General features: G+C 46.3%; 1 protein-coding gene across 1 annotated transcript in view; it reads left to right on the plus strand.

Moving 5' to 3' along the window:
• Window positions 1-27,424, plus strand: part of LOC120036325 (lysine-specific demethylase phf2-like) — a 48,836-nt gene that overhangs the window by 5,495 nt on the left and 15,917 nt on the right. Inside the window, exons 2-11 of the mRNA XM_038982801.1 lie at window positions 1,177-1,248; window positions 1,465-1,506; window positions 1,843-1,911; window positions 2,032-2,100; window positions 2,217-2,285; window positions 2,400-2,468; window positions 2,516-2,610; window positions 4,819-4,930; window positions 21,693-21,853; window positions 24,542-24,683. Coding sequence (XP_038838729.1) covers window positions 1,177-1,248; window positions 1,465-1,506; window positions 1,843-1,911; window positions 2,032-2,100; window positions 2,217-2,285; window positions 2,400-2,468; window positions 2,516-2,610; window positions 4,819-4,930; window positions 21,693-21,853; window positions 24,542-24,683 — 900 coding nt within the window. The remainder of the gene's footprint in view (window positions 1-1,176; window positions 1,249-1,464; window positions 1,507-1,842; window positions 1,912-2,031; window positions 2,101-2,216; window positions 2,286-2,399; window positions 2,469-2,515; window positions 2,611-4,818; window positions 4,931-21,692; window positions 21,854-24,541; window positions 24,684-27,424) is intronic.

Consider the following 27,424-nt stretch of genomic DNA (forward strand, 5'->3'; position numbering starts at 1 on the left):
CCCGACCTCAACCCAATTGAGATGGTTTGGGATGAGTTGGACCGCAGAGTGAAGGAGAAGCAGCCAACAATTGCTCAGCATATGTGGAAAGTCCTATAAAATTGTTCCAGGTGAAGCTGGTTGAGAGAATACCAGGAGTGTGCAAAGCTGTCATCAAGGCAAAAGGTGGCTACTTTGAAGAATCTCAAATCTATTTTGATTTGTTGAACACTTTTTTGGTTACTACATGATTCCATACGTGTTATTTCATAGTGTTGATGTCTTCACTATTATTCTACAATGTAGAATATGAGTAAGTGTGTCCAAACTTTTGACTGGCACTGTATATCACTCTGCTGTTCCAGCTGTGTTAATGAATATCACTCTGCTGTTCCAGCTGTGTTAATGTATATCTCTCTGCTGTTCCAGCTGTGTTAATGAATATCACTCTGCTGTTCCAGCTGTGTTAATGAATATCACTCTGCTGTTCCAGCTGTGTTAATGTATATCTCTCTGCTGTTCCAGCTGTGTTAATGAATATCTCTCTGCTGTTCCAGCTGTGTTAATGAATATCTCTCTGCTGTTCCAGCTGTGTTAATGAATATCTCTCTGCTGTTCCAGCTGTGTTAATGTATATCTCTCTGCTGTTCCAGCTGTGTTAATGTATATCTCTCTGCTGTTCCAGCTGTGTTAATGTATATCTATCTGCTGTTCCAGCTGTGTTGGTGTATATCTATCTGCTGTTCCAGCTGTGTTAATGTATATCTATCTGCTGTTCCAGCTGTGTTAATGTATATCTATCTGCTGTTCCAGCTGTGTTAATGAATATCTCTCTGCTGTTCCAGCTGTGTTAATGTATATCTATCTGCTGTTCCAGCTGTGTTAATGTATATCTCTCTGCTGTTCCAGCTGTGTTAATGTATATCTATCTGCTGTTCCAGCTGTGTTGGTGTATATCTATCTGCTGTTCCAGCTGTGTTAATGTATATCTATCTGCTGTTCCAGCTGTGTTAATGTATATCTATCTGCTGTTCCAGCTGTGTTAATGAATATCTCTCTGCTGTTCCAGCTGTGTTAATGTATATCTCTCTGCTGTTCCAGCTGTGTTGGTGTATATCTATCTGCTGTTCCAGCTGTGTTAATGTATATCTATCTGCTGTTCCAGCTGTGTTAATGTATATCTATCTGCTGTTCCAGCTGTGTTGGTGTGGATGAAGACGAGGCTCCAGCTGTGTTAATGTATATCTATCTGCTGTTCCAGCTGTGTTGGTGTGGATGAAGACGAGGCTCCAGCTGTGTTAATGTATATCTATCTGCTGTTCCAGCTGTGTTGGTGTGGATGAGGACGAGGCTCCAGCTGTGTTAATGTATATCTATCTGCTGTTCCAGCTGTGTTAATGTATATCTATCTGCTGTTCCAGCTGTGTTGGTGTATATCTATCTGCTGTTCCAGCTGTGTTAATGTATATCTATCTGCTGTTCCAGCTGTGTTGGTGTGGATGAGGACGAGGCTCCAGCTGTGTTAATGTATATCTCTCTGCTGTTCCAGCTGTGTTAATGTATATCTATCTGCTGTTCCAGCTGTGTTGGTGTATATCTATCTGCTGTTCCAGCTGTGTTAATGTATATCTATCTGCTGTTCCAGCTGTGTTAATGTATATCTATCTGCTGTTCCAGCTGTGTTAATGAATATCTCTCTGCTGTTCCAGCTGTGTTAATGTATATCTATCTGCTGTTCCAGCTGTGTTAATGTATATCTATCTGCTGTTCCAGCTGTGTTAATGTATATCCATCTGCTGTTCCAGCTGTGTTAATGTATATCTGTGTGTTCCAGCTGTGTTAATGTATATCTGTGTGTTCCAGCTGTGTTGGTGTGGATGAGGACGAGGCTCCAGCTGTGTTAATGTATATCTGTGTGTTCCAGCTGTGTTGGTGTGGATGAAGACGAGGCTCCAGCTGTGTTAATGTATATCTCTCTGCTGTTCCAGCTGTGTTGGTGTGGATGAGGACGAGGCTCCAGCTGTGTTAATGTATATCTCTCTGCTGTTCCAGCTGTGTTGGTGTGGATGAAGACGAGGCTCCAGCTGTGTTAATGTATATCTGTGTGTTCCAGCTGTGTTGGTGTGGATGAGGACGAGGCTCCAGCTGTGTTAATGTATATCTGTGTGTTCCAGCTGTGTTGGTGTGGATGAGGACGAGGCTCCAGCTGTGTTAATGTATTTCTCTGTGTGTTTCAGCTGTGTTGGTGTGGATGAGGACGAGGCTCCAGCTGTGTTAATGTATATCTGTGTGTTCCAGCTGTGTTGGTGTGGATGAGGACGAGGCTCCAGCTGTGTTAATGTATATCTGTGTGTTCCAGCTGTGTTGGTGTGGATGAAGACGAGGCTCCAGCTGTGTTAATGTATATCTGTGTGTTCCAGCTGTGTTGGTGTGGATGAGGACGAGGCTCCAGCTGTGTTAATGTATATCTGTGTGTTCCAGCTGTGTTGGTGTGGATGAGGACGAGGCTCCAGCTGTGTTAATGTATATCTATCTGCTGTTCCAGCTGTGTTGGTGTGGATGAGGACGAGGCTCCAGACATCGACATCTACCACTGTCCCAACTGTGAGAAGACCGACGGAAAATCCACCAGTAAGTCTGTCTGTCTGGCGTACCTACTGCAGTCCTGTACCAGTAAGTCTGTCTGTCTGGCGTACCTACTGCAGTCCTGTACCAGTAAGTCTGTCTGTCTGGCGTACCTACTGCAGTCCTGTACCAGTAAGTCTGTCTGTCTGGCGTACCTACTGCAGTCCTGTACCAGTAAGTCTGTCTGTCTGGCGTACCTACTGCAGTCCTGTACCAGTAAGTCTGTCTGTCTGGCGTACCTACTGCAGTCCTGTACCAGTAAGTCTGTCTGTCTGGCGTACCTACTGCAGTCCTGTACCAGTAAGTCTGTCTGTCTGGCGTACCTACTGCAGTCCTGTACCAGTAAGTCTGTCTGTCTGGCGTACCTACTGCAGTCCTGTACCAGTAAGTCTGTCTGTCTGGCGTACCTACTGCAGTCCTGTACCAGTAAGTCTGTCTGTCTGGCGTACCTACTGCAGTCCTGTACCAGTAAGTCTGTCTGTCTGGCGTACCTACTGCAGTCCTGTACCAGTAAGTCTGTCTGTCTGGCGTACCTACTGCAGTCCTGTACCAGTAAGTCTGTCTGTCTGGCGTACCTACTGCAGTCCTGTACCAGTAAGTCTGTCTGTCTGGCGTACCTACTGCAGTCCTGTACCAGTAAGTCTGTCTGTCTGGCGTACCTACTGCAGTCCTGTACCAGTAAGTCTGTCTGTCTGGCGTACCTACTGCAGTCCTGTACCAGTAAGTCTGTCTGTCTGGCGTACCTACTGCAGTCCTGTACCAGTAAGTCTGTCTGTCTGGCGTACCTACTGCAGTCCTGTACCAGTAAGTCTGTCTGTCTGGCGTACCTACTGCAGTCCTGTACCAGTAAGTCTGTCTGTCTGGCGTACCTACTGCAGTCCTGTACCAGTAAGTCTGTCTGTCTGGCGTACCTACTGCAGTCCTGTACCAGTAAGTCTGTCTGTCTGGCGTACCTACTGCAGTCCTGTACCAGTAAGTCTGTCTGTCTGGCGTACCTACTGCAGTCCTGTACCAGTAAGTCTGTCTGTCTGGCGTACCTACTGCAGTCCTGTACCAGTAAGTCTGTCTGTCTGGCGTACCTACTGCAGTCCTGTACCAGTAAGTCTGTCTGTCTGGCGTACCTACTGCAGTCCTGTACCAGTAAGTCTGTCTGTCTGGCGTACCTACTGCAGTCCTGTACCAGTAAGTCTGTCTGTCTGGCGTACCTACTGCAGTCCTGTACCAGTAAGTCTGTCTGTCTGGCGTACCTACTGCAGTCCTGTACCAGTAAGTCTGTCTGTCTGGCGTACCTACTGCAGTCCTGTACCAGTAAGTCTGTCTGTCTGGCGTACCTACTGCAGTCCTGTACCAGTAAGTCTGTCTGTCTGGCGTACCTACTGCAGTCCTGTACCAGTAAGTCTGTCTGTCTGGCGTACCTACTGCAGTCCTGTACCAGTAAGTCTGTCTGTCTGGCGTACCTACTGCAGTCCTGTACCAGTAAGTCTGTATGTCTGGCGTACCTACTGCAGTCCTGTACCAGTAAGTCTGTCTGTCTGGCGTACCTACTGCAGTCCTGTACCAGTAAGTCTGTCTGTCTGGCGTACCTACTGCAGTCCTGTACCAGTAAGTCTGTCTGTCTGGCGTACCTACTGCAGTCCTGTACCAGTAAGTCTGTCTGTCTGGCGTACCTACTGCAGTCCTGTACCAGTAAGTCTGTCTGTCTGGCGTACCTACTGCAGTCCTGTACCAGTAAGTCTGTCTGTCTGGCGTACCTACTGCAGTCCTGTACCAGTAAGTCTGTCTGTCTGGCGTACCTACTGCAGTCCTGTACCAGTAAGTCTGTCTGTCTGGCGTACCTACTGCAGTCCTGTACCAGTAAGTCTGTCTGTCTGGCGTACCTACTGCAGTCCTGTACCAGTAAGTCTGTCTGTCTGGCGTACCTACTGCAGTCCTGTACCAGTAAGTCTGTCTGTCTGGCGTACCTACTGCAGTCCTGTACCAGTAAGTCTGTCTGTCTGGCGTACCTACTGCAGTCCTGTACCAGTAAGTCTGTCTGTCTGGCGTACCTACTGCAGTCCTGTACCTGCAGTCCCACAGGCTGACACTGTACTGGGTTTTATTGATTAGTGTAAACTGTAGCATTCCGCTCGGTTTTCTTCTGTTTGGTGTCTAGTGAAGGACCCTGCTGTGACTAATGGTGTTGTCTTCATATTGTTCTTGTCTTTGTGTGTTTAGTGAAAAACAAGAAAAGGAATAAACAGGACACGGGACAGAGTGGAGACATCCGAGCTGTTCAGAACGGCAGTCAGGTGTTCATCAAGGAGCTCCGCAGTCGCACCTTCCCCAGGTAAACAACTACTCCAATCAAATTGATTTGATTCATCACATGCTTTGTAGAAAACAGGTGTAGAGTAACAGTGAAATGCTTACTTACGGCTCCTGTTTCAACAATGCAGAGTTAAAGATATTTTTGTTTACAAAAAGTCGGAATAAATGCACAGTGAATAACAGTAACGAATACAAATAACCTGGTTATAAACAGGAGTACCTGGTAATAACATGGCTATATACAGGGAGTACCAGGTAATAACATGGCTATATACAGGGAGTACCAGGTAATAACATGGTTATATACAGGGAGTACCAGGTAATAACATGGCTATATACAGGGAGTACCAGGTAATAACATGGCTATATACAGGGAGTACCAGGTAATAACATGGCTATATACAGGGAGTACCAGGTAATAACATGGCTATATACAGGGAGTACCAGGTAATAACATGGCTATATACAGGAAGTACCAGCTAATAACATGTCTATATACAGGAAGTACCAGGTAATAACATGGCTATATACAGGAAGTACCAGGTAATAACATGGCCTATATACAGGGAGTACCAGGTAATAACATGGTTATATACAGGAAGTACCAGCTAATAACATGTCTATATACAGGAAGTACCTGGTAATAACATGGCTATATACAGGAAGTACCAGCTAATAACATGGCTATATACAGGGAGTACCTGGTAATAACATGGCTATATACAGGAAGTACCAGCTAATAACATGTCTATATACAGGAAGTACCTGGTAATAACATGGCTATATACAGGGAGTACCAGCTAATAACATGTCTATATACAGGAAGTACCAGCTAATAACATGTCTATATACAGGAAGTACCTGGTAATAACATGGCTATATACAGGAAGTACCAGCTAATAACATGTCTATATACAGGAAGTACCAGCTAATAACATGTCTATATACAGGAAGTACCTGGTAATAACATGGCTATATACAGGAAGTACCAGCTAATAACATGTCTATATACAGGAAGTACCAGGTAATAACATGGCTATATACAGGGAGTACCAGGTAATAATATGGCTATAGACAGGGAGTACCAGGTAATAACATGGCTATATACAGGAAGTACCAGGTAATAACATGGCTATATACAGGGAGTAGTAATAACATGGCTATATACAGGGAGCACCAGGTAATAACATGGCTATATACAGGGAGTACCAGGTAATAACATGGTTATATACAGGGAGTACCAGGTAATAACATGGCTATATACAGGGAGTACCAGGTAATAGCATGGCTATATACAGGGAGTACCAGGTAATAACATGGCTATATACAGGAAGTACCAGGTAATAACATGGCTATATACAGGGAGTACCAGGTAATAACATGGCTATATACAGGGAGTACCAGGTAATAACATGGCTATATACAGGGAGCACCAGGTAATAACATGGCTATATACAGGGAGTACCAGGTAATAACATGGCTATATACAGGAAGTACCAGGTAATTACATGTCTATATACAGGAAGTACCAGGTAATAACATGGCTATATACAGGAAGTACCAGGTAATAACATGGTTATATACAGGGAGTACCAGGTAATAACATGGCTATATACAGGGAGTACCAGGTAATAACATGGCTATATACAGGAAGTACCAGGTAATAACATGGCTATATACAGGAAGTACCAGGTAATAACACGGCTATATACAGGGAGTACCAGGTAATAACATGGCTATATACAGGGAGTACCAGGTAATAACATGGCTATATACAGGGAGTACCAGGTAATAATATGGCTATAGACAGGGAGTACCAGGTAATAACATGGCTATATACAGGAAGTACCAGCTAATAACATGTCTATATACAGGAAGTACCTGGTAATAACATGGCTATATACAGGAAGTACCAGCTAATAACATGTCTATATACAGGAAGTACCAGGTAATAACATGGCTATATACAGGGAGTACCAGGTAATAATATGGCTATAGACAGGGAGTACCAGGTAATAACATGGCTATATACAGGAAGTACCAGCTAATAACATGTCTATATACAGGAAGTACCAGGTAATAACATGGCTATATACAGGGAGTACCAGGTAATAATATGGCTATAGACAGGGAGTACCAGGTAATAACATGGCTATATACAGGGAGCACCAGGTAATAACATGGCTATATACAGGGAGTACCAGGTAATAACATGGCTATATACAGGAAGTACCAGGTAATAACATGGCTATATACAGGAAGTACCAGGTAATAACATGGTTATATACAGGGAGTACCAGGTAATAACATGGCTATATACAGGGAGTACCAGGTAATAACATGGCTATATACAGGAAGTACCAGGTAATAACATGGCTATATACAGGAAGTACCAGGTAATAACATGGTTATATACAGGGAGTACCAGGTAATAACATGGCTATATACAGGAAGTACCAGGTAATAACATGGTTATATACAGGGAGTACCAGGTAATAACATGGCTATATACAGGGAGTACCAGGTAATAACATGACTGTATACAGGGAGGTGAACCTTCGCCCCAATCTGAGGTCCTGAGCGCTCTGGAGCAGGTTTTCATCAAGGATCTCTCTGTACTTTGCTCCATTCATCTTTCCCTCCATCCTGACTAGTCTCCCAGTCCCTGAAAAACATCCCCACAGCATGATGCTGACACCACCATGCTTCACTATAGTGATGGTGCCAGGTTTCCTCCAGACGTGACGCTTGGCATTCAGGCCAAAGAGTTCAATCTTGGTTTCATCAGACCAGAGAATCTTGTTTCTCATGGTCTGAGAGTCTGTAGGTGCCTTTTGGCAAACTCCAAGAGGTCTGTCATGTGCCTTATACTGAGGAGTGGCTTCAGTCTGGCCATTCTACCATAAAGGCCTGATTGGTGGAGTGCTGCAGAGATGGTTGTCCTTCTGGAAGGTTCTCCCATCTCCACAGAGGAACTCTGGAGCTCTGTCAGAGTGACCATCAGGTTCATGGTCACCTCCCTGACCAAGGCCCTTCTCCCCCGATCAGTTTTGCCGGGCAGCCAGCTCTAGGAAGAGTCTTGGTAGTTCCAAACTTATTCCATTTAAGAATGATGGAGGCCACTGTGCTCTTGGGGACCTTCAATGCTGCATACATTTTTTTAATACCCTTCCCCAGATCTGTGCCTCGACACAATCTTGTCTCGGAGCTCTACGGACAATTCCATCCACCTGGTTTTTGCTCTGACATGAACTGTCAACTGTGAGACCTTTAAATAGACAGGTGTGTACCTTTCCAATCAATTGAATTCACCACAGGTGGACTCTAATCAAGTTGTAGAAACATCTCAAGGATGATCAATGGAAACAAAATGCACCTGAGCTCAACTTCAAGTCTCATAGCGAAGGGTCTGAATAGATATGTAAATACGGTAGTGCTGTTTTTTTAAGTTGTATAAATTTACAAAAATGTCTAAAAACCTGTTTTCGTTTTGTCATTATGCGGTATTGTGTGTAGATTGATGAGGAAATTGTTATATTTAATCAATTTTAGAATAAGACTGTAACTTAATAAAATGTGTAAAAAGTCAAGGGGTCTGAATACTTTCCTAAAGCACTGTAAAGGTGTACTGGGCCCCAGTGATGTACCGGGCGTTATTACCCAGCCTCTGTAGCGCCTTGAGGTCCAGTGATGTACCGGGCGTTATTACCCAGCCTCTGTAGCGCCTTGAGGTCCAGTGATGTACCGGGCGTTATTACCCACCCTCTGTAGCGCCTTGAGGTCCAGTGATGTACCGGGCGTTATTACCCACCCTCTGTAGCGCCTTGAGGTCCAGTGATGTACCGGGCGTTATTACCCACCCTCTGTAGCGCCTTGAGGTCCAGTGATGTACCGGGCGTTATTACCCAGCCTCTGTAGCGCCTTGAGGTCCAGTGATGTACCGGGCGTTATTACCCACCCTCTGTAGCGCCTTGAGGTCCAGTGATGTACCGGGCGTTATTACCCAGCCTCTGTAGCGCCGTGAGGTCCAGTGATGTACCGGGCGTTATTACCCAGCCTCTGTAGCGCCTTGAGGTCCAGTGATGTACCGGGCGTTATTACCCACCCTCTGTAGCGCCTTGAGGTCCAGTGATGTACCGGGCGTTATTACCCACCCTCTGTAGCGCCTTGAGGTCCAGTGATGTACCGGGCGTTATTACCCAGCCTCTGTAGCGCCTTGAGGTCCAGTGATGTACCGGGCGTTATTACCCAGCCTCTGTAGCGCCTTGAGGTCCAGTGATGTACCGGGCGTTATTACCCAGCCTCTGTAGCGCCTTGAGGTCCAGTGATGTACCGGGCGTTATTACCCAGCCTCTGTAGCGCCTTGAGGTCCAGTGATGTACCGGGCGTTATTACCCACCCTCTGTAGCGCCGTGAGGTCCAGTGATGTACCGGGCGTTATTACCCAGCCTCTGTAGCGCCGTGAGGTCCAGTGATGTACCGGGCGTTATTACCCAGCCTCTGTAGCGCCTTGAGGTCCAGTGATGTACCGGGCGTTATTACCCACCCTCTGTAGCGCCGTGAGGTCCAGTGATGTACCGGGCGTTATTACCCACCCTCTGTAGTGCCGTGAGGTCCAGTGATGTACCGGACGTTATTACCCACCCTCTGTAGCGCCTTGAGGTCCAGTGATGTACCGGGCGTTATTACCCAGCCTCTGTAGCGCCTTGAGGTCCAGTGATGTACCGGGCGTTATTACCCACCCTCTGTAGCGCCTTGAGGTCCAGTGATGTACCGGGCGTTATTACCCAGCCTCTGTAGCGCCTTGAGGTCCAGTGATGTACCGGGCGTTATTACCCAGCCTCTGTAGCGCCTTGAGGTCCAGTGATGTACCGGGCGTTATTACCCAGCCTCTGTAGCGCCTTGAGGTCCAGTGATGTACCGGGCGTTATTACCCAGCCTCTGTAGCGCCTTGAGGTCCAGTGATGTACCGGGCGTTATTACCCAGCCTCTGTAGCGCCTTGAGGTCCAGTGATGTACCGGGCGTTATTACCCAGCCTCTGTAGCGCCTTGAGGTCCAGTGATGTACCGGGCGTTATTACCCACCCTCTGTAGCGCCGTGAGGTCCAGTGATGTACCGGGCGTTATTACCCAGCCTCTGTAGCGCCGTGAGGTCCAGTGATGTACCGGGCGTTATTACCCAGCCTCTGTAGCGCCTTGAGGTCCAGTGATGTACCGGGCGTTATTACCCACCCTCTGTAGCGCCGTGAGGTCCAGTGATGTACCGGGCGTTATTACCCACCCTCTGTAGCGCCGTGAGGTCCAGTGATGTACCGGACGTTATTACCCACCCTCTGTAGCGCCTTGAGGTCCAGTGATGTACCGGGCGTTATTACCCAGCCTCTGTAGCGCCTTGAGGTCCAGTGATGTACCGGGCGTTATTACCCACCCTCTGTAGCGCCTTGAGGTCCAGTGATGTACCGGGCGTTATTACCCAGCCTCTGTAGCGCCTTGAGGTCCAGTGATGTACCGGGCGTTATTACCCAGCCTCTGTAGCGCCTTGAGGTCCAGTGATGTACCGGGCGTTATTACCCAGCCTCTGTAGCGCCTTGAGGTCCAGTGATGTACCGGGCGTTATTACCCAGCCTCTGTAGCGCCTTGAGGTCCAGTGATGTACCGGGCGTTATTACCCAGCCTCTGTAGCGCCTTGAGGTCCAGTGATGTACCGGGCGTTATTACCCAGCCTCTGTAGCGCCTTGAGGTCCAGTGATGTACCGGGCGTTATTACCCACCCTCTGTAGCGCCTTGAGGTCCAATGATGTACCGGGCGTTATTACCCAGCCTCTGTAGCGCCTTGAGGTCCAGTGATGTACCGGGCGTTATTACCCACCCTCTGTAGCGCCTTGAGGTCCAGTGATGTACCGGGCGTTATTACCCACCCTCTGTAGCGCCTTGAGGTCCAGTGATGTACCGGGCGTTATTACCCAGCCTCTGTAGCGCCTTGAGGTCCAGTGATGTACCGGGCGTTATTACCCAGCCTCTGTAGCGCCTTGAGGTCCAGTGATGTACCGGGCGTTATTACCCACCCTCTGTAGCGCCTTGAGGTCCAGTGATGTACCGGGCGTTATTACCCACCCTCTGTAGCGCCTTGAGGTCCAGTGATGTACCGGGCGTTATTACCCAGCCTCTGTAGCGCCTTGAGGTCCAGTGATGTACCGGGCGTTATTACCCAGCCTCTGTAGCGCCTTGAGGTCCAGTGATGTACCGGGCGTTATTACCCACCCTCTGTAGCGCCTTGAGGTCCAGTGATGTACCGGGCGTTATTACCCACCCTCTGTAGCGCCTTGAGGTCCAGTGATGTACCGGGCGTTATTACCCAGCCTCTGTAGCGCCGTGAGGTCCAGTGATGTACCGGGCGTTATTACCCAGCCTCTGTAGCGCCGTGAGGTCCAGTGATGTACCGGGCGTTATTACCCACCCTCTGTAGCGCCTTGAGGTCCAGTGATGTACCGGGCGTTATTACCCACCCTCTGTAGCGCCTTGAGGTCCAGTGATGTACCGGGCGTTATTACCCACCCTCTGTAGCGCCTTGAGGTCCAGTGATGTACCGGGCGTTATTACCCAGCCTCTGTAGCGCCTTGAGGTCCAGTGATGTACCGGGCGTTATTACCCAGCCTCTGTAGCGCCGTGAGGTCCAGTGATGTACCGGGCGTTATTACCCAGCCTCTGTAGCGCCGTGAGGTCCAGTGATGTACCGGGCGTTATTACCCAGCCTCTGTAGCGCCGTGAGGTCCAGTGATGTACCGGGCGTTATTACCCACCCTCTGTAGCGCCTTGAGGTCCAGTGATGTACCGGGCGTTATTACCCACCCTCTGTAGCGCCTTGAGGTCCAGTGATGTACCGGGCGTTATTACCCACCCTCTGTAGCGCCTTGAGGTCCAGTGATGTACCGGGCGTTATTACCCACCCTCTGTAGCGCCTTGAGGTCCAGTGATGTACCGGGCGTTATTACCCACCCTCTGTAGCGCCTTGAGGTCCAGTGATGTACCGGGCGTTATTACCCACCCTCTGTAGCGCCGTGAGGTCCAGTGATGTACCGGGCGTTATTACCCACCCTCTGTAGCGCCTTGAGGTCCAGTGATGTACCGGGCGTTATTACCCAGCCTCTGTAGCGCCTTGAGGTCCAGTGATGTACCGGGCGTTATTACCCAGCCTCTGTAGCGCCTTGAGGTCCAGTGATGTACCGGGCGTTATTACCCACCCTCTGTAGCGCCTTGAGGTCCAGTGATGTACCGGGCGTTATTACCCAGCCTCTGTAGCGCCTTGAGGTCCAGTGATGTACCGGGCGTTATTACCCAGCCTCTGTAGCGCCTTGAGGTCCAGTGATGTACCGGGCGTTATTACCCACCCTCTGTAGCGCCTTGAGGTCCAGTGATGTACCGGGCGTTATTACCCAGCCTCTGTAGCGCCGTGAGGTCCAGTGATGTACCGGGCGTTATTACCCACCCTCTGTAGCGCCTTGAGGTCCAGTGATGTACCGGGCGTTATTACCCAGCCTCTGTAGCGCCTTGAGGTCCAGTGATGTACCGGGCGTTATTACCCACCCTCTGTAGCGCCTTGAGGTCCAGTGATGTACCGGGCGTTATTACCCACCCTCTGTAGCGCCTTGAGGTCCAGTGATGTACCGGGCGTTATTACCCACCCTCTGTAGCGCCTTGAGGTCCAGTGATGTACCGGGCGTTATTACCCACCCTCTGTAGCGCCGTGAGGTCCAGTGATGTACCGGGCGTTATTACCCAGCCTCTGTAGCGCCTTGAGGTCCAGTGATGTACCGGGCGTTATTACCCAGCCTCTGTAGCGCCGTGAGGTCCAGTGTGTCTGTCTGTGTGTTTGTTTGTGTGGGAAGTAGCTAGTTAGTTTTTAAACAGCGACTCTCTCTGTGTCAACCTCCTTAAAGCAGATTTAATTTAACTCCAACAACTCCAACCTGTCTCTTACCCTGTCAGTCAGATGACCACACAGTAATAGATCCCAGACAGGATTATCAGTCAGTACTAATACATCTCAGACAGGATTATCAGTCAGTACTAATAGATCTCAGACAGGATTATCAGACAGTACTAATAGATCTCAGACAGGATTATCAGACAGTACTAATAGATCTCAGACAGGATTATCAGACAGTACTAATAGATCTCAGACAGGATTATCAGTCAGTACTAATAGATCTCAGACAGGATTATCAGTCAGTACTAATACATCTCAGACAGGATTATCAGACAGTACTAATAGATCTCAGACAGGATTATCAGACAGTACTAATAGATCTCAGACAGGATTATCAGACAGTACTAATAGATCTCAGACAGGATTATCAGACAGTACTAATAGATCTCAGACAGGATTATCAGACAGTACTAATACATCTCAGACAGGATTATCAGACAGTACTAATAGATCTCAGACAGGATTGTCAGACAGTACTAATACAGCTCAGACAGGCAGACATCAGATTCAAATCAAATCAAAATCAAATCAAATGTATTTATAAAGCCCTTCGTACATCAGCTAATATCTCAAAGTGCTGTACAGAAACCCAGCCTAAAACCCCAAACAGCAAGTAATGCCTGTGTAGAAGCACGGTGGCTAGGAAAAACTCCCTAGAAAGGCCAAAACCTAGGAAGAAACCTAGAGAGGAACCAGGCTATGAGGGGTGGCCAGTCCTCTTCTGGCTGTGCCGGGTGGAGATTATAACAGAACATGGCCAAGATGTTCAAATGTTCATAAATAACCAGCATGGTCAAATAATAATAATCACAGTAGTTATCGAGGGTTCAGCAAGTCAGCACCTCAGGAGTAAATGTCAGTTGGCTTTTTTAGCACGTCCGGTGAACAGGTCAGTGTTCCATAGCCGCAGGCAGAACAGTTGAAACTGGAGCAGCAGCAAGGCCAGGTGGACTGGGGACAGCAAGGAGTCATCATGCCAGGTAGTCCTGACGCATGGTCCTAGGGCTCAGGTCCTCCGAGAGAGAGAAAGAAAGAGAGAAGGAGAGAATTAGAGAGAGCATACTTAAATTCACACAGGACACCGGATAAGACAGGAGTAGTCCTCCAGACTTCAGATTCAACAGCCTCTGATTGGATTGGAGTTGTCATAGTGTAATTATAAGACGTCTTGCAGTGTACCAGAGTGGACACTAGATGGAGCTCTCAGACCACTATTAGAAAGCCTCCCTCTGGATCCATAGGATTCATCCCAAATGACACCCTATTCACTATAGCGCACTACTTTTGACCAGAGTCTTGATCAAAAATAGTGTACTGTATAGGAAATAGGGTGCCATTTGTGACCAACCAATAGGGTGCCTGGTCCGTGATGTCTGGAACCCTTCTCTCAGGAGAACTCTCCGGCTGCGTTCCAGGCTGACTACATTGTAGATGCCAGATCTTACAGCACACATGGATAGGTTTTTAACATATCAGTTAACCACATCATATGGGACAGTTCCCCGCTACCAGGCTTCATCTGGGGAAGCCGGTCCTACATGCTACGTATCCAGCCATCACCATGTTTTGAGACGTCTTAAAAAAGTGAAGACATTTTAGAAATAAAAAGACGTTTTAAGATTTATTTCTGGTTGATTTGTTTAGACACATTTTTCAGATGTATTTATTTGACCATGATTGTCTTGTGATTTGGTGATCTCTTAATGTACTCATTCCTTTTGACAAACTTCCCAAAGCAACAGTTTAAAACAATGAAATATTTATTTACAGAGAAATCATCAAGACGTGTGTCACTCTGTGCTAGGGGAAGGCCATAAGAACACAACTAGCTCATTTTAAATAGTGGGGTAGGCCGTACCCAGAGCAGGGCTGATTAGAGGTACTAAATAGTGGGGTAGGCCGTACCGAGAGCAGGGCTGATCAGGGGTACTAAATAGTGGGGTAGGCCGTACCCAGAGCAGGGCTGATTAGAGGTACTAAATAGTGGGGTAGGCCGTACCGAGAGCAGGGCTGATCAGGGGTACTAAATAGTGGGGTAGGCCGTGACCAGAGCAGGGCTGATTAGAGGTACTAAATAGTGGGGTAGGCTGTACCGAGAGCAGGGCTGATCAGGGGTACTAAATATTGGGGTAGGCCGTACCGAGAGCAGGGCTGATCAGGGGTACTAAATAGTGGGGTAGGCCGTACCCAGAGCAGGGCTGATCAGGGGTACTAAATAGTGGGGTAGGCCGTACCCAGAGCAGGGCTGATTAGAGGTACTAAATAGTGGGGTAGGCCGTACCCAGAGCAGGGCTGATTAGAGGTACTAAATAGTGGGGTAGGCCGTACCCAGTGCAGGGCTGATTAGAGGTACTAAATAGTGGGGTAGGCCGTACCCAGAGCAGGGCTGATCAGGGGTACTAAATAGTGGGGTAGGCCGTACCCAGAGCAGGGCTGATTAGAGGTACTAAATAGTGGGGTAGGCCATACCCAGAGCAGGGCTGATCAGGGGTACTAAATAGTGGGGTAGGCCGTACCCAGAGCAGGGCTGATCAGGGGTACTAAATATTGGGGTAGGCCGTACCGAGAGCAGGGCTGATCAGGGGTACTAAATAGTGGGGTAGGCCGTACCCAGAGCAGGGCTGATCAGAGGTACTAAATAGTGGGGAGTATCTATTCCTGAAAAGCATCTTGTCCACATGTTGTTCAGGTGACCCTGTGTAACTGTGACCCTGTGACCCTGTGACCCTGTGACCCTGAACACCCTGCGTGTTTGTGATGTGTGGTCAGGTGACCCTGTGTAACTGTAGATCTCGTTCCAATTCCTAATTGAGGTTGGGGGGCCCCAAAAACACAGTGTTTCTGTGATGTCGGTGGGGAAACACACAGACCTGGGTTTCTTGGATGAACTCACACCCTGGCCAAGGATCCGGTCTGTTGAGGGAGGGGTCTGAGAGGTTTCCCCGCCAACTAAACCTCTGTCGGAAAAAGAAACACAGTTGAGTTTGCTGTGTAGCTGTGTAGCATTATCTAGTTACACTGGAGTTCAAAATCAGAGAGTATCACCAGTAACACTGTACCACCAGCAACACTGTACCACCAGTAACACTGTACCACCAGTAACACTGTACCACCAGTAACACTGTACCACCAGTAACACTGTACCACCAGTAACACCAGTACCACCAGTAACACCAGTAACACTGTACCACCAGTAACACTGTACCACCAGTAACACTGTACCACCAGTAACACTGTACCACCAGTAACACTGTACCACCAGTAACACCAGTAACACTGTACCACCAGTAACACCAGTAACACTGTACCACCAGTAACACCAGTACCACCAGTAACACCAGTAACACTGTACCACCAGTAACACTGTACCACCAGTAACACTGTACCACCAGTAACACTGTACCACCAGTAACACCAGTAACACTGTACCACCAGTAACACTGTACCACCAGTAACACCAGTAACACTGTACCACCAGTAACACTGTACCACCAGTAACACTGTACCACCAGTAACACCAGTAACACTGTACCACCAGTAACACTGTACCACCAGTAACACTGTACCACCAGTAACACCAGTAACACTGTACCACCAGTAACACTGTACCACCAGTAACACTGTACCACCAGTAACACTGTACCACCAGTAGCACTGTACCACCAGTAACACTGTACCACCAGTAACACCAGTAACACTGTACCACCAGCAACACTGTACCACCAGTACCACTGTACCACCAGTAACACCAGTACCACCAATAACACTGTACCACCAGTACCACCAGTAGCACTGTACCACCAGTACCACTGTACCACCAGTAACACCAGTACCACCAATAACACTGTAACACTAGTACCACCAGTAACACTGTACCACCAGTACCACTGTACCACCAGTAACACCAGTAACACTGTACCACCAGCAACACTGTACCACCAGTAACACTGTACCACCAGTAACACCAGTACCACCAATAACACTGTAACACTAGTACCACCAGTAACACTGTAACACTGTACCACCAGTACCACTGTACCACCAGTAACACTGTACCACCAGTAACACTGTACCACCAGTAACACTGTACCACCAGTACCACTGTACCACCAGTAACACTGTACCACCAGTAACACTGTACCACCAGTAACACTGTACCACCAGTAACACTGTACCACCAGTAACACTGTACCACCAGTAACACTGTACCACCAGTAACACCAGTAACACTGTACCACCAGTACCACCAGTAACACTGTACCACCAGTACCACCAGTAACACTGTACCACCAGTAACACCAGTAACACTGTACCACCAGCAACACTGTACCACCAGTAACACTGTACCACCAGTAACACCAGTAACACTGTACCACCAGTAACACTGTACCACCAGTAACACTGTACCACCAGTAACACTGTACCACCAGTACCACCAGTACCACCAGTAACACCAGTAACACTGTACCACCAGTAACACTGTACCACCAGTAACACTGTACCACCAGTAACACCAGTACCACCAGTAACACCAGTAACACTGTACCACCAGTAACACCAGTAACACTGTACCACCAGTAACACTGTACCACCAGTAACACCAGTAACACTGTACCACCAGTAACACTGTACCACCAGTAACACTGTACCACCAGTAACACTGTACCACCAGTACCACCAGTACCACCAGTAACACCAGTAACACTGTACCACCAGTAACACTGTACCACCAGTACCACCAGTAACACTGTACCACCAGTACCACCAGTAACACCAGTAACACTGTACCACCAGTAACACTGTACCACCAGTAACACTGTACCACCAGTAACACTGTACCACCAGTAACACCAGTAACACTGTACCACCAGTAACACTGTACCACCAGTACCACCAGTAACACTGTACCACCAGTAACACCAGTACCACCAGTAACACCAGTAACACTGTACCACCAGTAACACTGTACCACCAGTAACACTGTACCACCAGTACCACTGTACCACCAGTAACACCAGTAACACTGTACCACCAGTAGCACTGTACCACCAGTACCACTGTACCACCAGTAACACCAGTACCACCAATAACACTGTAACACTAGTACCACCAGTAACACTGTACCACCAGTACCACTGTACCACCAGTAACACCAGTAACACTGTACCACCAGCAACACTGTACCACCAGTAACACTGTACCACCAGTAACACCAGTACCACCAATAACACTGTAACACTAGTACCACCAGTAACACTGTAACACTGTACCACCAGTACCACTGTACCACCAGTAGCACTGTACCACCAGTAACACTGTACCACCAGTAACACTGTACCACCAGTAGCACTGTACCACCAGTAACACTGTACCACCAGTAACACTGTACCACCAGTAACACTGTACCACCAGTAACACTGTACCACTGTACCACCAGTACCACTGTACCACCAGTACCACTGTACCACCAGTAACACTGTACCACCAGTACCACTGTACCACCAGTAACACTGTACCACCAGTAACACTGTACCACCAGTAACACCAGTAACACTGTACCACCAGTAGCACTGTACCACCAGTAGCACTGTACCACCAGTAGCACTGTACCACCAGTACCACCAGTAACACTGTACCACCAGTAACACTGTACCACTGTACCACCAGTAGCACTGTACAACCAGTAACACTGTACCACCAGTAACACTGTACCACCAGTACCACCAGTAACACTGTACCACCAGTACCACCAGTAGCACTGTACCACCAGTAGCACTGTACCACCAGTAGCACTGTACCACCAGTACCACCAGTAACACTGTACCACCAGTACCACCAGTAACACTGTACCACCAGTACCACTGTACCACCAGTACCACCAGTACCACCAGTAACACTGTACCACCAGTAACACTGTACCACCAGTAACACTGTAACACTGTACCACCAGTAACACTACCACCAGTACCACCAGTACCACTGTACCACCAGTACCACCAGTAACCCTGTACCACCAAGACTCACAGCTCTTAGAGACTCTTACCCAGAAAGACTCAGAGCTCTTAGAGACTTACCCAGAAAGAATCTCAGCTCTTAGAGACTTACCCAGAAAGACTCTCAGCTCTTAGAGACTTACCCAGAAAGACTCACAGCTCTTAGAGACTTACCCAGAAAGACTCACAGCTTTAAAAGACTTACCCAGAAAGACTCAGAGCTCTTAGAGACTTGCCCAGAAAGACTCACAGCTCTTAGAGACTTACCCAGAAAGACTCACAGCTCTTAGAGACCCAGAAACACTCACAGCTCTTAGAGACTTACCCAGAAAGACTCACAGCTCTTAGAGACTTACCCAGAAAGACTCACAGCTCTTAGAGCCTTACCCAGAAAGACTCACAGCTCTTAGAGCCTTACCCAGAAAGACTCACAGCTCTTAGAGCCTTACCCAGAAAGACTCACAGCTCTTAGAGACTTACCCAGAAAGACTCACAGCTCTTAGATCCTTGCCCAGAAAGACTCACAGCTCTTAGAGACTTACCCAGAAAGACTCACAGCTCTTAGAGACTTACCCAGAAAGACTCACAGCTCTTAGAGACTTACCCAGAAAGACTCACAGCTCTTAGAGACTTACCCAGAAAGACTCACAGCTCTTAGAGACTTACCCAGAAAGACTCACAGCTCTTAGAGACTTACCCAGAAAGACTCACAGCTCTAAGAGACTTACACAGAAAGACTCACAGCTCTTAGAGACTCACCCAGAGAGACTCACAGCTCTTAGAGACTTACCCAGAAAGACTCACAGCTCTTAGAGACTTACCCAGAAAGACTCACAGCTCTTAGAGACCCAGAAAGACTCACAGCTCTTAGAGACTGACCCAGAAAGACTCACAGCTCTTAGAGACTTACCCAGAAAGACTCACAGCTCTTAGAGACTTACCCAGAAGACTCACAGCTCTTAGAGACTCACCCAGACAGACTCACAGCTCTTAGTGATTTACCCAGAAAGACTCACAGCTCTTAGAGACTTACCCAGAAAGACTCACAGCTCTTAGAGACTTACCCAGAAACACTCACAGCTCTTAGAGACTTACCCAGAAACACTCACAGCTCTTAGAGACTTACCCAGAAACACTCACAGCTCTTAGAGACTTACCCAGAAAGACTCACAGCTCTTAGAGACTTACCCAGAAACACTCACAGCTCTTAGAGACTTACCCAGAAACACTCACAGCTCTTAGAGATTTACCCAGAAAGACTCACAGCTCTTAGTGACTTACCCAGAAAGACTCACAGCTCTTAGAGACTTACCCAGAAAGACTCACAGCTCTTAGATCCTTGCCCAGAAAGACTCACAGCTCTTAGAGACCCAGAAAGACTCACAGCTCTTAGAGACTTACCCAGAAAGACTCACAGCTCTTAGAGACTTACCCAGAAAGACTCACAGCTCTTAGAGCCTTACCCAGAAAGACTCACAGCTCTTAGAGACTTACCCAGAAAGACTCACAGCTCTAAGAGACTTACACAGAAAGACTCACAGCTCTTAGAGACTCACCCAGAGAGACTCACAGCTCTTAGAGACTTACCCAGAAAGACTCACAGCTCTTAGAGACTTACCCAGAAAGACTCACAGCTCTTAGAGACCCAGAAAGACTCACAGCTCTTAGAGACTGACCCAGAAAGACTCACAGCTCTTAGAGACTTACCCAGAAAGACTCACAGCTCTTAGAGACTTACCCAGAAGACTCACAGCTCTTAGAGACTCACCCAGACAGACTCACAGCTCTTAGTGATTTACCCAGAAAGACTCACAGCTCTTAGAGACTTACCCAGAAATACTCACAGCTCTTAGAGACTTACCCAGAAAGACTCACAGCTCTTAGAGACTTACCCAGAAACACTCACAGCTCTTAGAGACTTACCCAGAAAGACTCACAGCTCTTAGAGACTTACCCAGAAAGACTCACAGCTCTTAGAGACTTACCCAGAAAGACTCACAGCTCTTAGAGACTTACCCAGAAACACTCACAGCTCTTAGAGACTTACCCAGAAACACTCACAGCTCTTAGAGATTTACCCAGAAAGACTCACAGCTCTTAGTGACTTACCCAGAAAGACTCACAGCTCTTAGAGATTTACCCAGAAAGACTCACAGCTCTTAGAGACTTACCCAGAAAGACTCACAGCTCTTAGAGACTTACCCAGAAAGACTCACAGCTCTTAGAGATTTACCCAGAAAGACTCACAGCTCTTAGTGACTTACCCAGAAAGACTCACAGCTCTTAGAGAATTACCCAGAAAGACTCACAGCTCTTAGAGAATTACCCAGAAAGACTCACAGCTGTTATAACTCTTAGAGACTTACCCTGAAAGATTCACAGCTGTAATCACTCTTAGAGACTTACCATGAAAGATTCACAGCTGTAATCACTCTTAGAGACTTACCCTGAAAGATTCACAGCTGTAATCACTCTTAGAGACTTACCCTGAAAGATTCACAGCTGTAATCACTCTTAGAGACTTACCCAGAAAGACTCACAGCTGTAATCACTGCCAAAGGTGATTCTAACATGTATTGACTCAGGGGTGTGAATAGTATTTCTGTATTTAATTTTCAGTAAATTTGCAAAAAAACATTTAAACATGTTTTCATTTTGTCATCATGGGGTTTTGTGTTTAGATGGGTGAGGGACAAAAATCTCTTTAATCCATTTTGAATTCAGGCTGTAACACAATGTGTAATAAGTCAAGGGGTATGAATACTTTCTGAAGGCCCTGTAATGTAATCTATGTTTCACAGCTCTGAGGACGTTGTGGTGAAGCTGAACGGCAGTCAGCTGACGATGGACTACCTGGAGGAGGTTGGTTTTAACGAGCCGATCCTGGTTCTGAAGAAGGACGGTCTGGGGATGTCCATGCCCGCTCCTACCTTCTACATCAATGATGTGGAGAACCATGTTGGTACGTATAGTCCTGTCTCTGTCTACTGCTCTAACAGCTTTAGTAATACTGGGGATGTCCATGGCTCCTACCTTCTACATCAGTGATGTGGAGAACCATGTTGGTACGTATAGTCCTGTCTCTGTCTACTGCTCTAACAGCTTTAGTAATACTGGGGATGTCTACGTTCTACATTTACGTCGGTAAAGACTGAACTTATGTGTCTAAATAACTCATTGTTTTCCTCCTGTAAGGTACGTAGGACGATCTCCTCCATCAGATGCCCCCCCCCCCCTCTCTTTTTAGAAAATGTTTTTGCTGGTGCCAGCGCTCAGCTTTTCATATCCCTCAATCCAGTGCCAGGTGCTACGTTGTCTAAATACCTCTACTGGCTAGTTTGCCTGTCTGTAAAGAGAAGGGCGGGCTGTACGTTGATCATGCTGCTCTGATTGGATAGAGCGATACTGTATTTCTCCATCCATTCGCTTCATAATTTCACATGATCACTTCTCTTGGCCTGATTCTGTCTGATCATTTAGATTACTTCTGCCTCCTGTTAGCCTGATCATTTAGATTACTTCTGCCTCCCGTTAGACTGATCATTTAGATTACTGCTGCCTCCCGTTAGACTGATCATTTAGATTACTTCTGCCTCCCGTTAGCCTGATCATTTAGATTACTTCTGCCTCCCGTTAGCCTGATCATTTAGATTACTTCTGCCTCCCGTTAGACTGATCATTTAGATTACTGCTGCCTCCCGTTAGACTGATCATTTAGATTACTTCTGCCTCCCGTTAGCCTGATCATTTAGATTACTTCTGCCTCCCGTTAGCCTGATCATTTAGATTACTTCTGCCTCCCGTTAGCCTGATCATTTAGATTACTTTTGCCTCCTGTTATGTAACATAGGGGGCGGCAGGTAGCCTAGTGGTTAGAGCGTTGGGCCAGTAACCGAAAGGTTGCAAGATCAAATCCCCGAGCTGACAAGGTAATAATCTGTCGTTCTGCCCCTGAACAAGGCAGTTAACCCACTGTTCCTAGGCCGTCATTGAAAATAAGAATTAGTTCTTACCTGACTTGCCTAGTTAAATAAAGGTTAAATATAAAAATAAATAACAAGCGGGGCGAGGGTAGGTAAAGAATATGAAATGCTGATTATGCTGATCCATCACGTTGGACAACCAAACAATCATGTCCTGCATTTTGTCAACGCATTTCAGTCAGACATTCCAACCTGTCCCAGTCAGACATTCCAACCTGTCCCAGTCAGACATTCCAACCTGTCCCAGTCAGACATTCCAACCTGTCCCAGTCAGACATTCCAACCTGTCCCAGTCAGACATTCCAACCTGTCCCAGTCAGACATTCCAACCTGTCCCAGTCAGACATTCCAACCTGTCCCAGTCAGACATTCCAACCTGTCCCAGTCATGTTGAAAGATGTGGTATTTTACGGATGATGAACACTTCTCCAATCGTTGTTGAGATCTGATATTCCGTGCAGCGCTAGTCATCAACCAATCACATTTCCATAGTCCTATCATCAACCAATCACATTTCCATAGTCCTATCATCAACCAATCACATTTCTCAAGTCCTTTTGGGCTGTAATTACTTGCAAAAAGCGTGCTTCTGATGAAGACCTACACATAGCCGTATTAGACTGATAGATATCAGCTACACATAGCCGTATTAGACTGATAGATATCAGCTACACATAGCCGTATTAGACTGATAGATATCAGCTACACATAGCCGTATTAGACTGATAGATATCAGCTACACATAGCCGTATTAGACTGATAGATGCGTGAGGCTCCATCCTTATTAGTTGCTCAGTCACTATATTTGTTGCTACTTCACTCAGTCCTGTTTTATGTCCCTTCCTGTTTTACATTCCCTGAGACCAACCAGAAATGTTTCCTTTGACAAATTTTCCCAGATTTTCATAAAACAGCCGCACATGTAGTCTCTCGTTTCTGCATCACCAACTTCTGCACTAGGTCGAGTATTCTACCTGCGCCTCAATTAGGTGTCTCCGGAGCTTCCGGAGGTTTCCATTTCTCACAATGTTCTGCAAAATCATCCTGTTCTCCCACATTTGTGTATTTTAAATGTGGTCACCCTATATCAACTGTCAATTTACGGATACTATTACAAATACTCGTATGGCCATGTTGGCAAACCCCTAGAGCACAGGTGTCAAACTCATTCCACGGGGGGCCGAGTGTCTGCGGGTTTTCGCTCCTCCCTTGTACTTGATTGATGAATTAACATCACTAATTAGTTAGGAACTCCCCACACCTGGTTGTCTAGGGCTTTATTGAAAGGAAAAACCAAAAACCTGCAGACACTAGGCCCTCCGTGGAATGAGTTTGACACCCCTGCACTAGAGGTTACTACTTTGCTGACAGGAACCAGTAGTAATATGATTTGTCCACCAGAGAGCGCTGCTGGCAGCTGTTTTGATCTCTGCTGTTACTTCTCCTGCTTTATACTGAGCAGCCTAGTTAGCAACACATCTGTTACTTCTCCTGCTTTATACTGAGCAGCCTAGTTAGCAACACATCTGTTACTTCTCCTGCTTTATACTGAGCAGCCTAGTTAGCAACACATCTTCAACTCACTGCCATTTAAAGACCTGCTCACTATTGATTTTCTCGTGTCTTTTATGTATAATGAAGTTCCATTGAACTGTTTGTATTCCCAGGTCCAGACGTGGGTGTGGATGTGATAGATGTGACCAAGCAGACTGACAGTAAGATGAAGCTGAAGGAGTTTGTAGATTACTACTACAGCACCAGCAGGAAGAAAGTGTTAAACATTATCAACCTCGAGTTCTCTGACAAGAGGTAGGTACACACCTGAGAGGTACACACACATGAGAGGTACACACACATGAGAGGTACACACACCTGAGAGGTACACACACCTGAGAGGTACACACACCTGAGAGGTACACACACCTGAGAGGTACACATTGTGCAGCACAACAACACTTCTCCTGACTTTCTCTGATACAGATCATACTAACACTTATTATTATTAAACACCATTAAGATGATAATGATATTATAATATTAATATGTATTTTATGGTAAGTTTTGTTATGCTATTGTAGTGCCATGATTTGAATAGTGTTTATGTCTCTCTCTCAGGATGGACAGAAGAGTGGAGAGCCCTCAGATCTATTTATATAATATTATGTCTCTGTCTCTCAGGATGGACAGTATAGTGGAGAGCCCTCAGATCTATTTATATAATATTATGTCTCTGTCTCAGGATGGACAGTATAGTGGAGAGCCCTCAGATCTATTTATATAATATTATGTCTCTGTCTCAGGATGGACAGTATAGTGGAGAGCCCTCAGATCTATTTATATAATATTATGTCTCTGTCTCAGGATGGACAGTATAGTGGAGAGCCCTCAGATCTATTTATATAATATTATGTCTCTGTCTCTCAGGATGGACAGTATAGTGGAGAGCCCTCAGATCTATTTATATAATATTATGTCTCTGTCTCTCAGGATGGACAGTATAGTGGAGAGACCTCAGATCTATTTATATAATATTATGTCTCTGTCTCTCAGGATGGACAGTATAGTGGAGAGCCCTCAGATCTATTTATATAATATTAGGTCTCTGTCTCTCAGGATGGACAGTATAGTGGAGAGCCCTCAGATCTATTTATATAATATTATGTCTCTGTCTCTCAGGATGGACAGTATAGTGGAGAGCCCTCAGATCTATTTATATAATATTATGTCTCTGTCTCAGGATGGACAGTATAGTGGAGAGCCCTCAGATCTATTTATATAATATTATGTCTCTGTCTCTCAGGATGGACAGTATAGTGGAGAGCCCTCAGATCTATTTATATAATATTATGTCTCTGTCTCTCAGGATGGACAGTATAGTGGAGAGCCCTCAGATCTATTTATATAATATTATGTCTCTGTCTCTCAGGATGGACAGTATAGTGGAGAGCCCTCAGATCTATTTATATAATATTATGTCTCTGTCTCTCAGGATGGACAGTATAGTGGAGAGCCCTCAGATCTATTTATATAATATTATGTCTCTGTCTCAGGATGGACAGTATAGTGGAGAGCCCTCAGATCTATTTATATAATATTATGTCTCTGTCTCAGGATGGACAGTATAGTGGAGAGCCCTCAGATCTATTTATATAATATTATGTCTCTGTCTCTCAGGATGGACAGTATAGTGGAGAGCCCCCAGATCTATTTATATAATATTATGTCTCTGTCTCTCAGGATGGACAGTATAGTGGAGAGCCCTCAGATCTATTTATATAATATTATGTCTCTGTCTCAGGATGGACAGTATAGTGGAGAGCCCTCAGATCTATTTATATAATATTATGTCTCTGTCTCTCAGGATGGACAGTATAGTGGAGAGCCCTCAGATCTATTTATATAATATTATGTCTCTGTCTCTCAGGATGGACAGTATAGTGGAGAGCCCTCAGATCTATTTATATAATATTATGTCTCTGTCTCTCAGGATGGACAGTATAGTGGAGAGCCCTCAGATCTATTTATATAATATTATGTCTCTGTCTCTCAGGATGGACAGTATAGTGGAGAGCCCTCAGATCTATTTATATAATATTATGTCTCTGTCTCTCAGGATGGACAGTATAGTGGAGAGCCCTCAGATCTATTTATATAATATTATGTCTCTGTCTCAGGATGGACAGTATAGTGGAGAGCCCTCAGATCTATTTATATAATATTATGTCTCTGTCTCTCAGGATGGACAGTATAGTGGAGAGCCCTCAGATCTATTTATATAATATTATGTCTCTGTCTCTCAGGATGGACAGTATAGTGGAGAGCCCTCAGATCTATTTATATAATATTATGTCTCTGTCTCAGGATGGACAGTATAGTGGAGAGCCCTCAGATCTATTTATATAATATTATGTCTCTGTCTCTCAGGATGGACAGTATAGTGGAGAGCCCTCAGATCTATTTATATAATATTATGTCTCTGTCTCAGGATGGACAGTATAGTGGAGAGCCCTCAGATCTATTTATATAATATTATGTCTCTGTCTCTCAGGATGGACAGTATAGTGGAGAGCCCTCAGATCTATTTATATAATATTATGTCTCTGTCTCAGGATGGACAGTATAGTGGAGAGCCCTCAGATCTATTTATATAATATTATGTCTCTGTCTCAGGATGGACAGTATAGTGGAGAGCCCTCAGATCTATTTATATAATATTATGTCTCTGTCTCTCAGGATGGACAGTATAGTGGAGAGCCCTCAGATCTATTTATATAATATTATGTCTCTGTCTCTCAGGATGGACAGTATAGTGGAGAGCCCTCAGATCTATTTATATAATATTATGTCTCTGTCTCAGGATGGACAGTATAGTGGAGAGCCCTCAGATCTATTTATATAATATTATGTCTCTGTCTCTCAGGATGGACAGTATAGTGGAGAGCCCTCAGATCTATTTATGTAATATTATGTCTCTGTCTCTCAGGATGGACAGTATAGTGGAGAGACCTCAGATCTATTTATATAATATTATGTCTCTGTCTCAGGATGGA

The sequence above is a fragment of the Salvelinus namaycush genome, unplaced genomic scaffold (assembly GCF_016432855.1).
Source record: "Salvelinus namaycush isolate Seneca unplaced genomic scaffold, SaNama_1.0 Scaffold1305, whole genome shotgun sequence".
In the NCBI taxonomy this organism is placed as follows: Eukaryota; Metazoa; Chordata; class Actinopteri; order Salmoniformes; family Salmonidae; genus Salvelinus; species Salvelinus namaycush.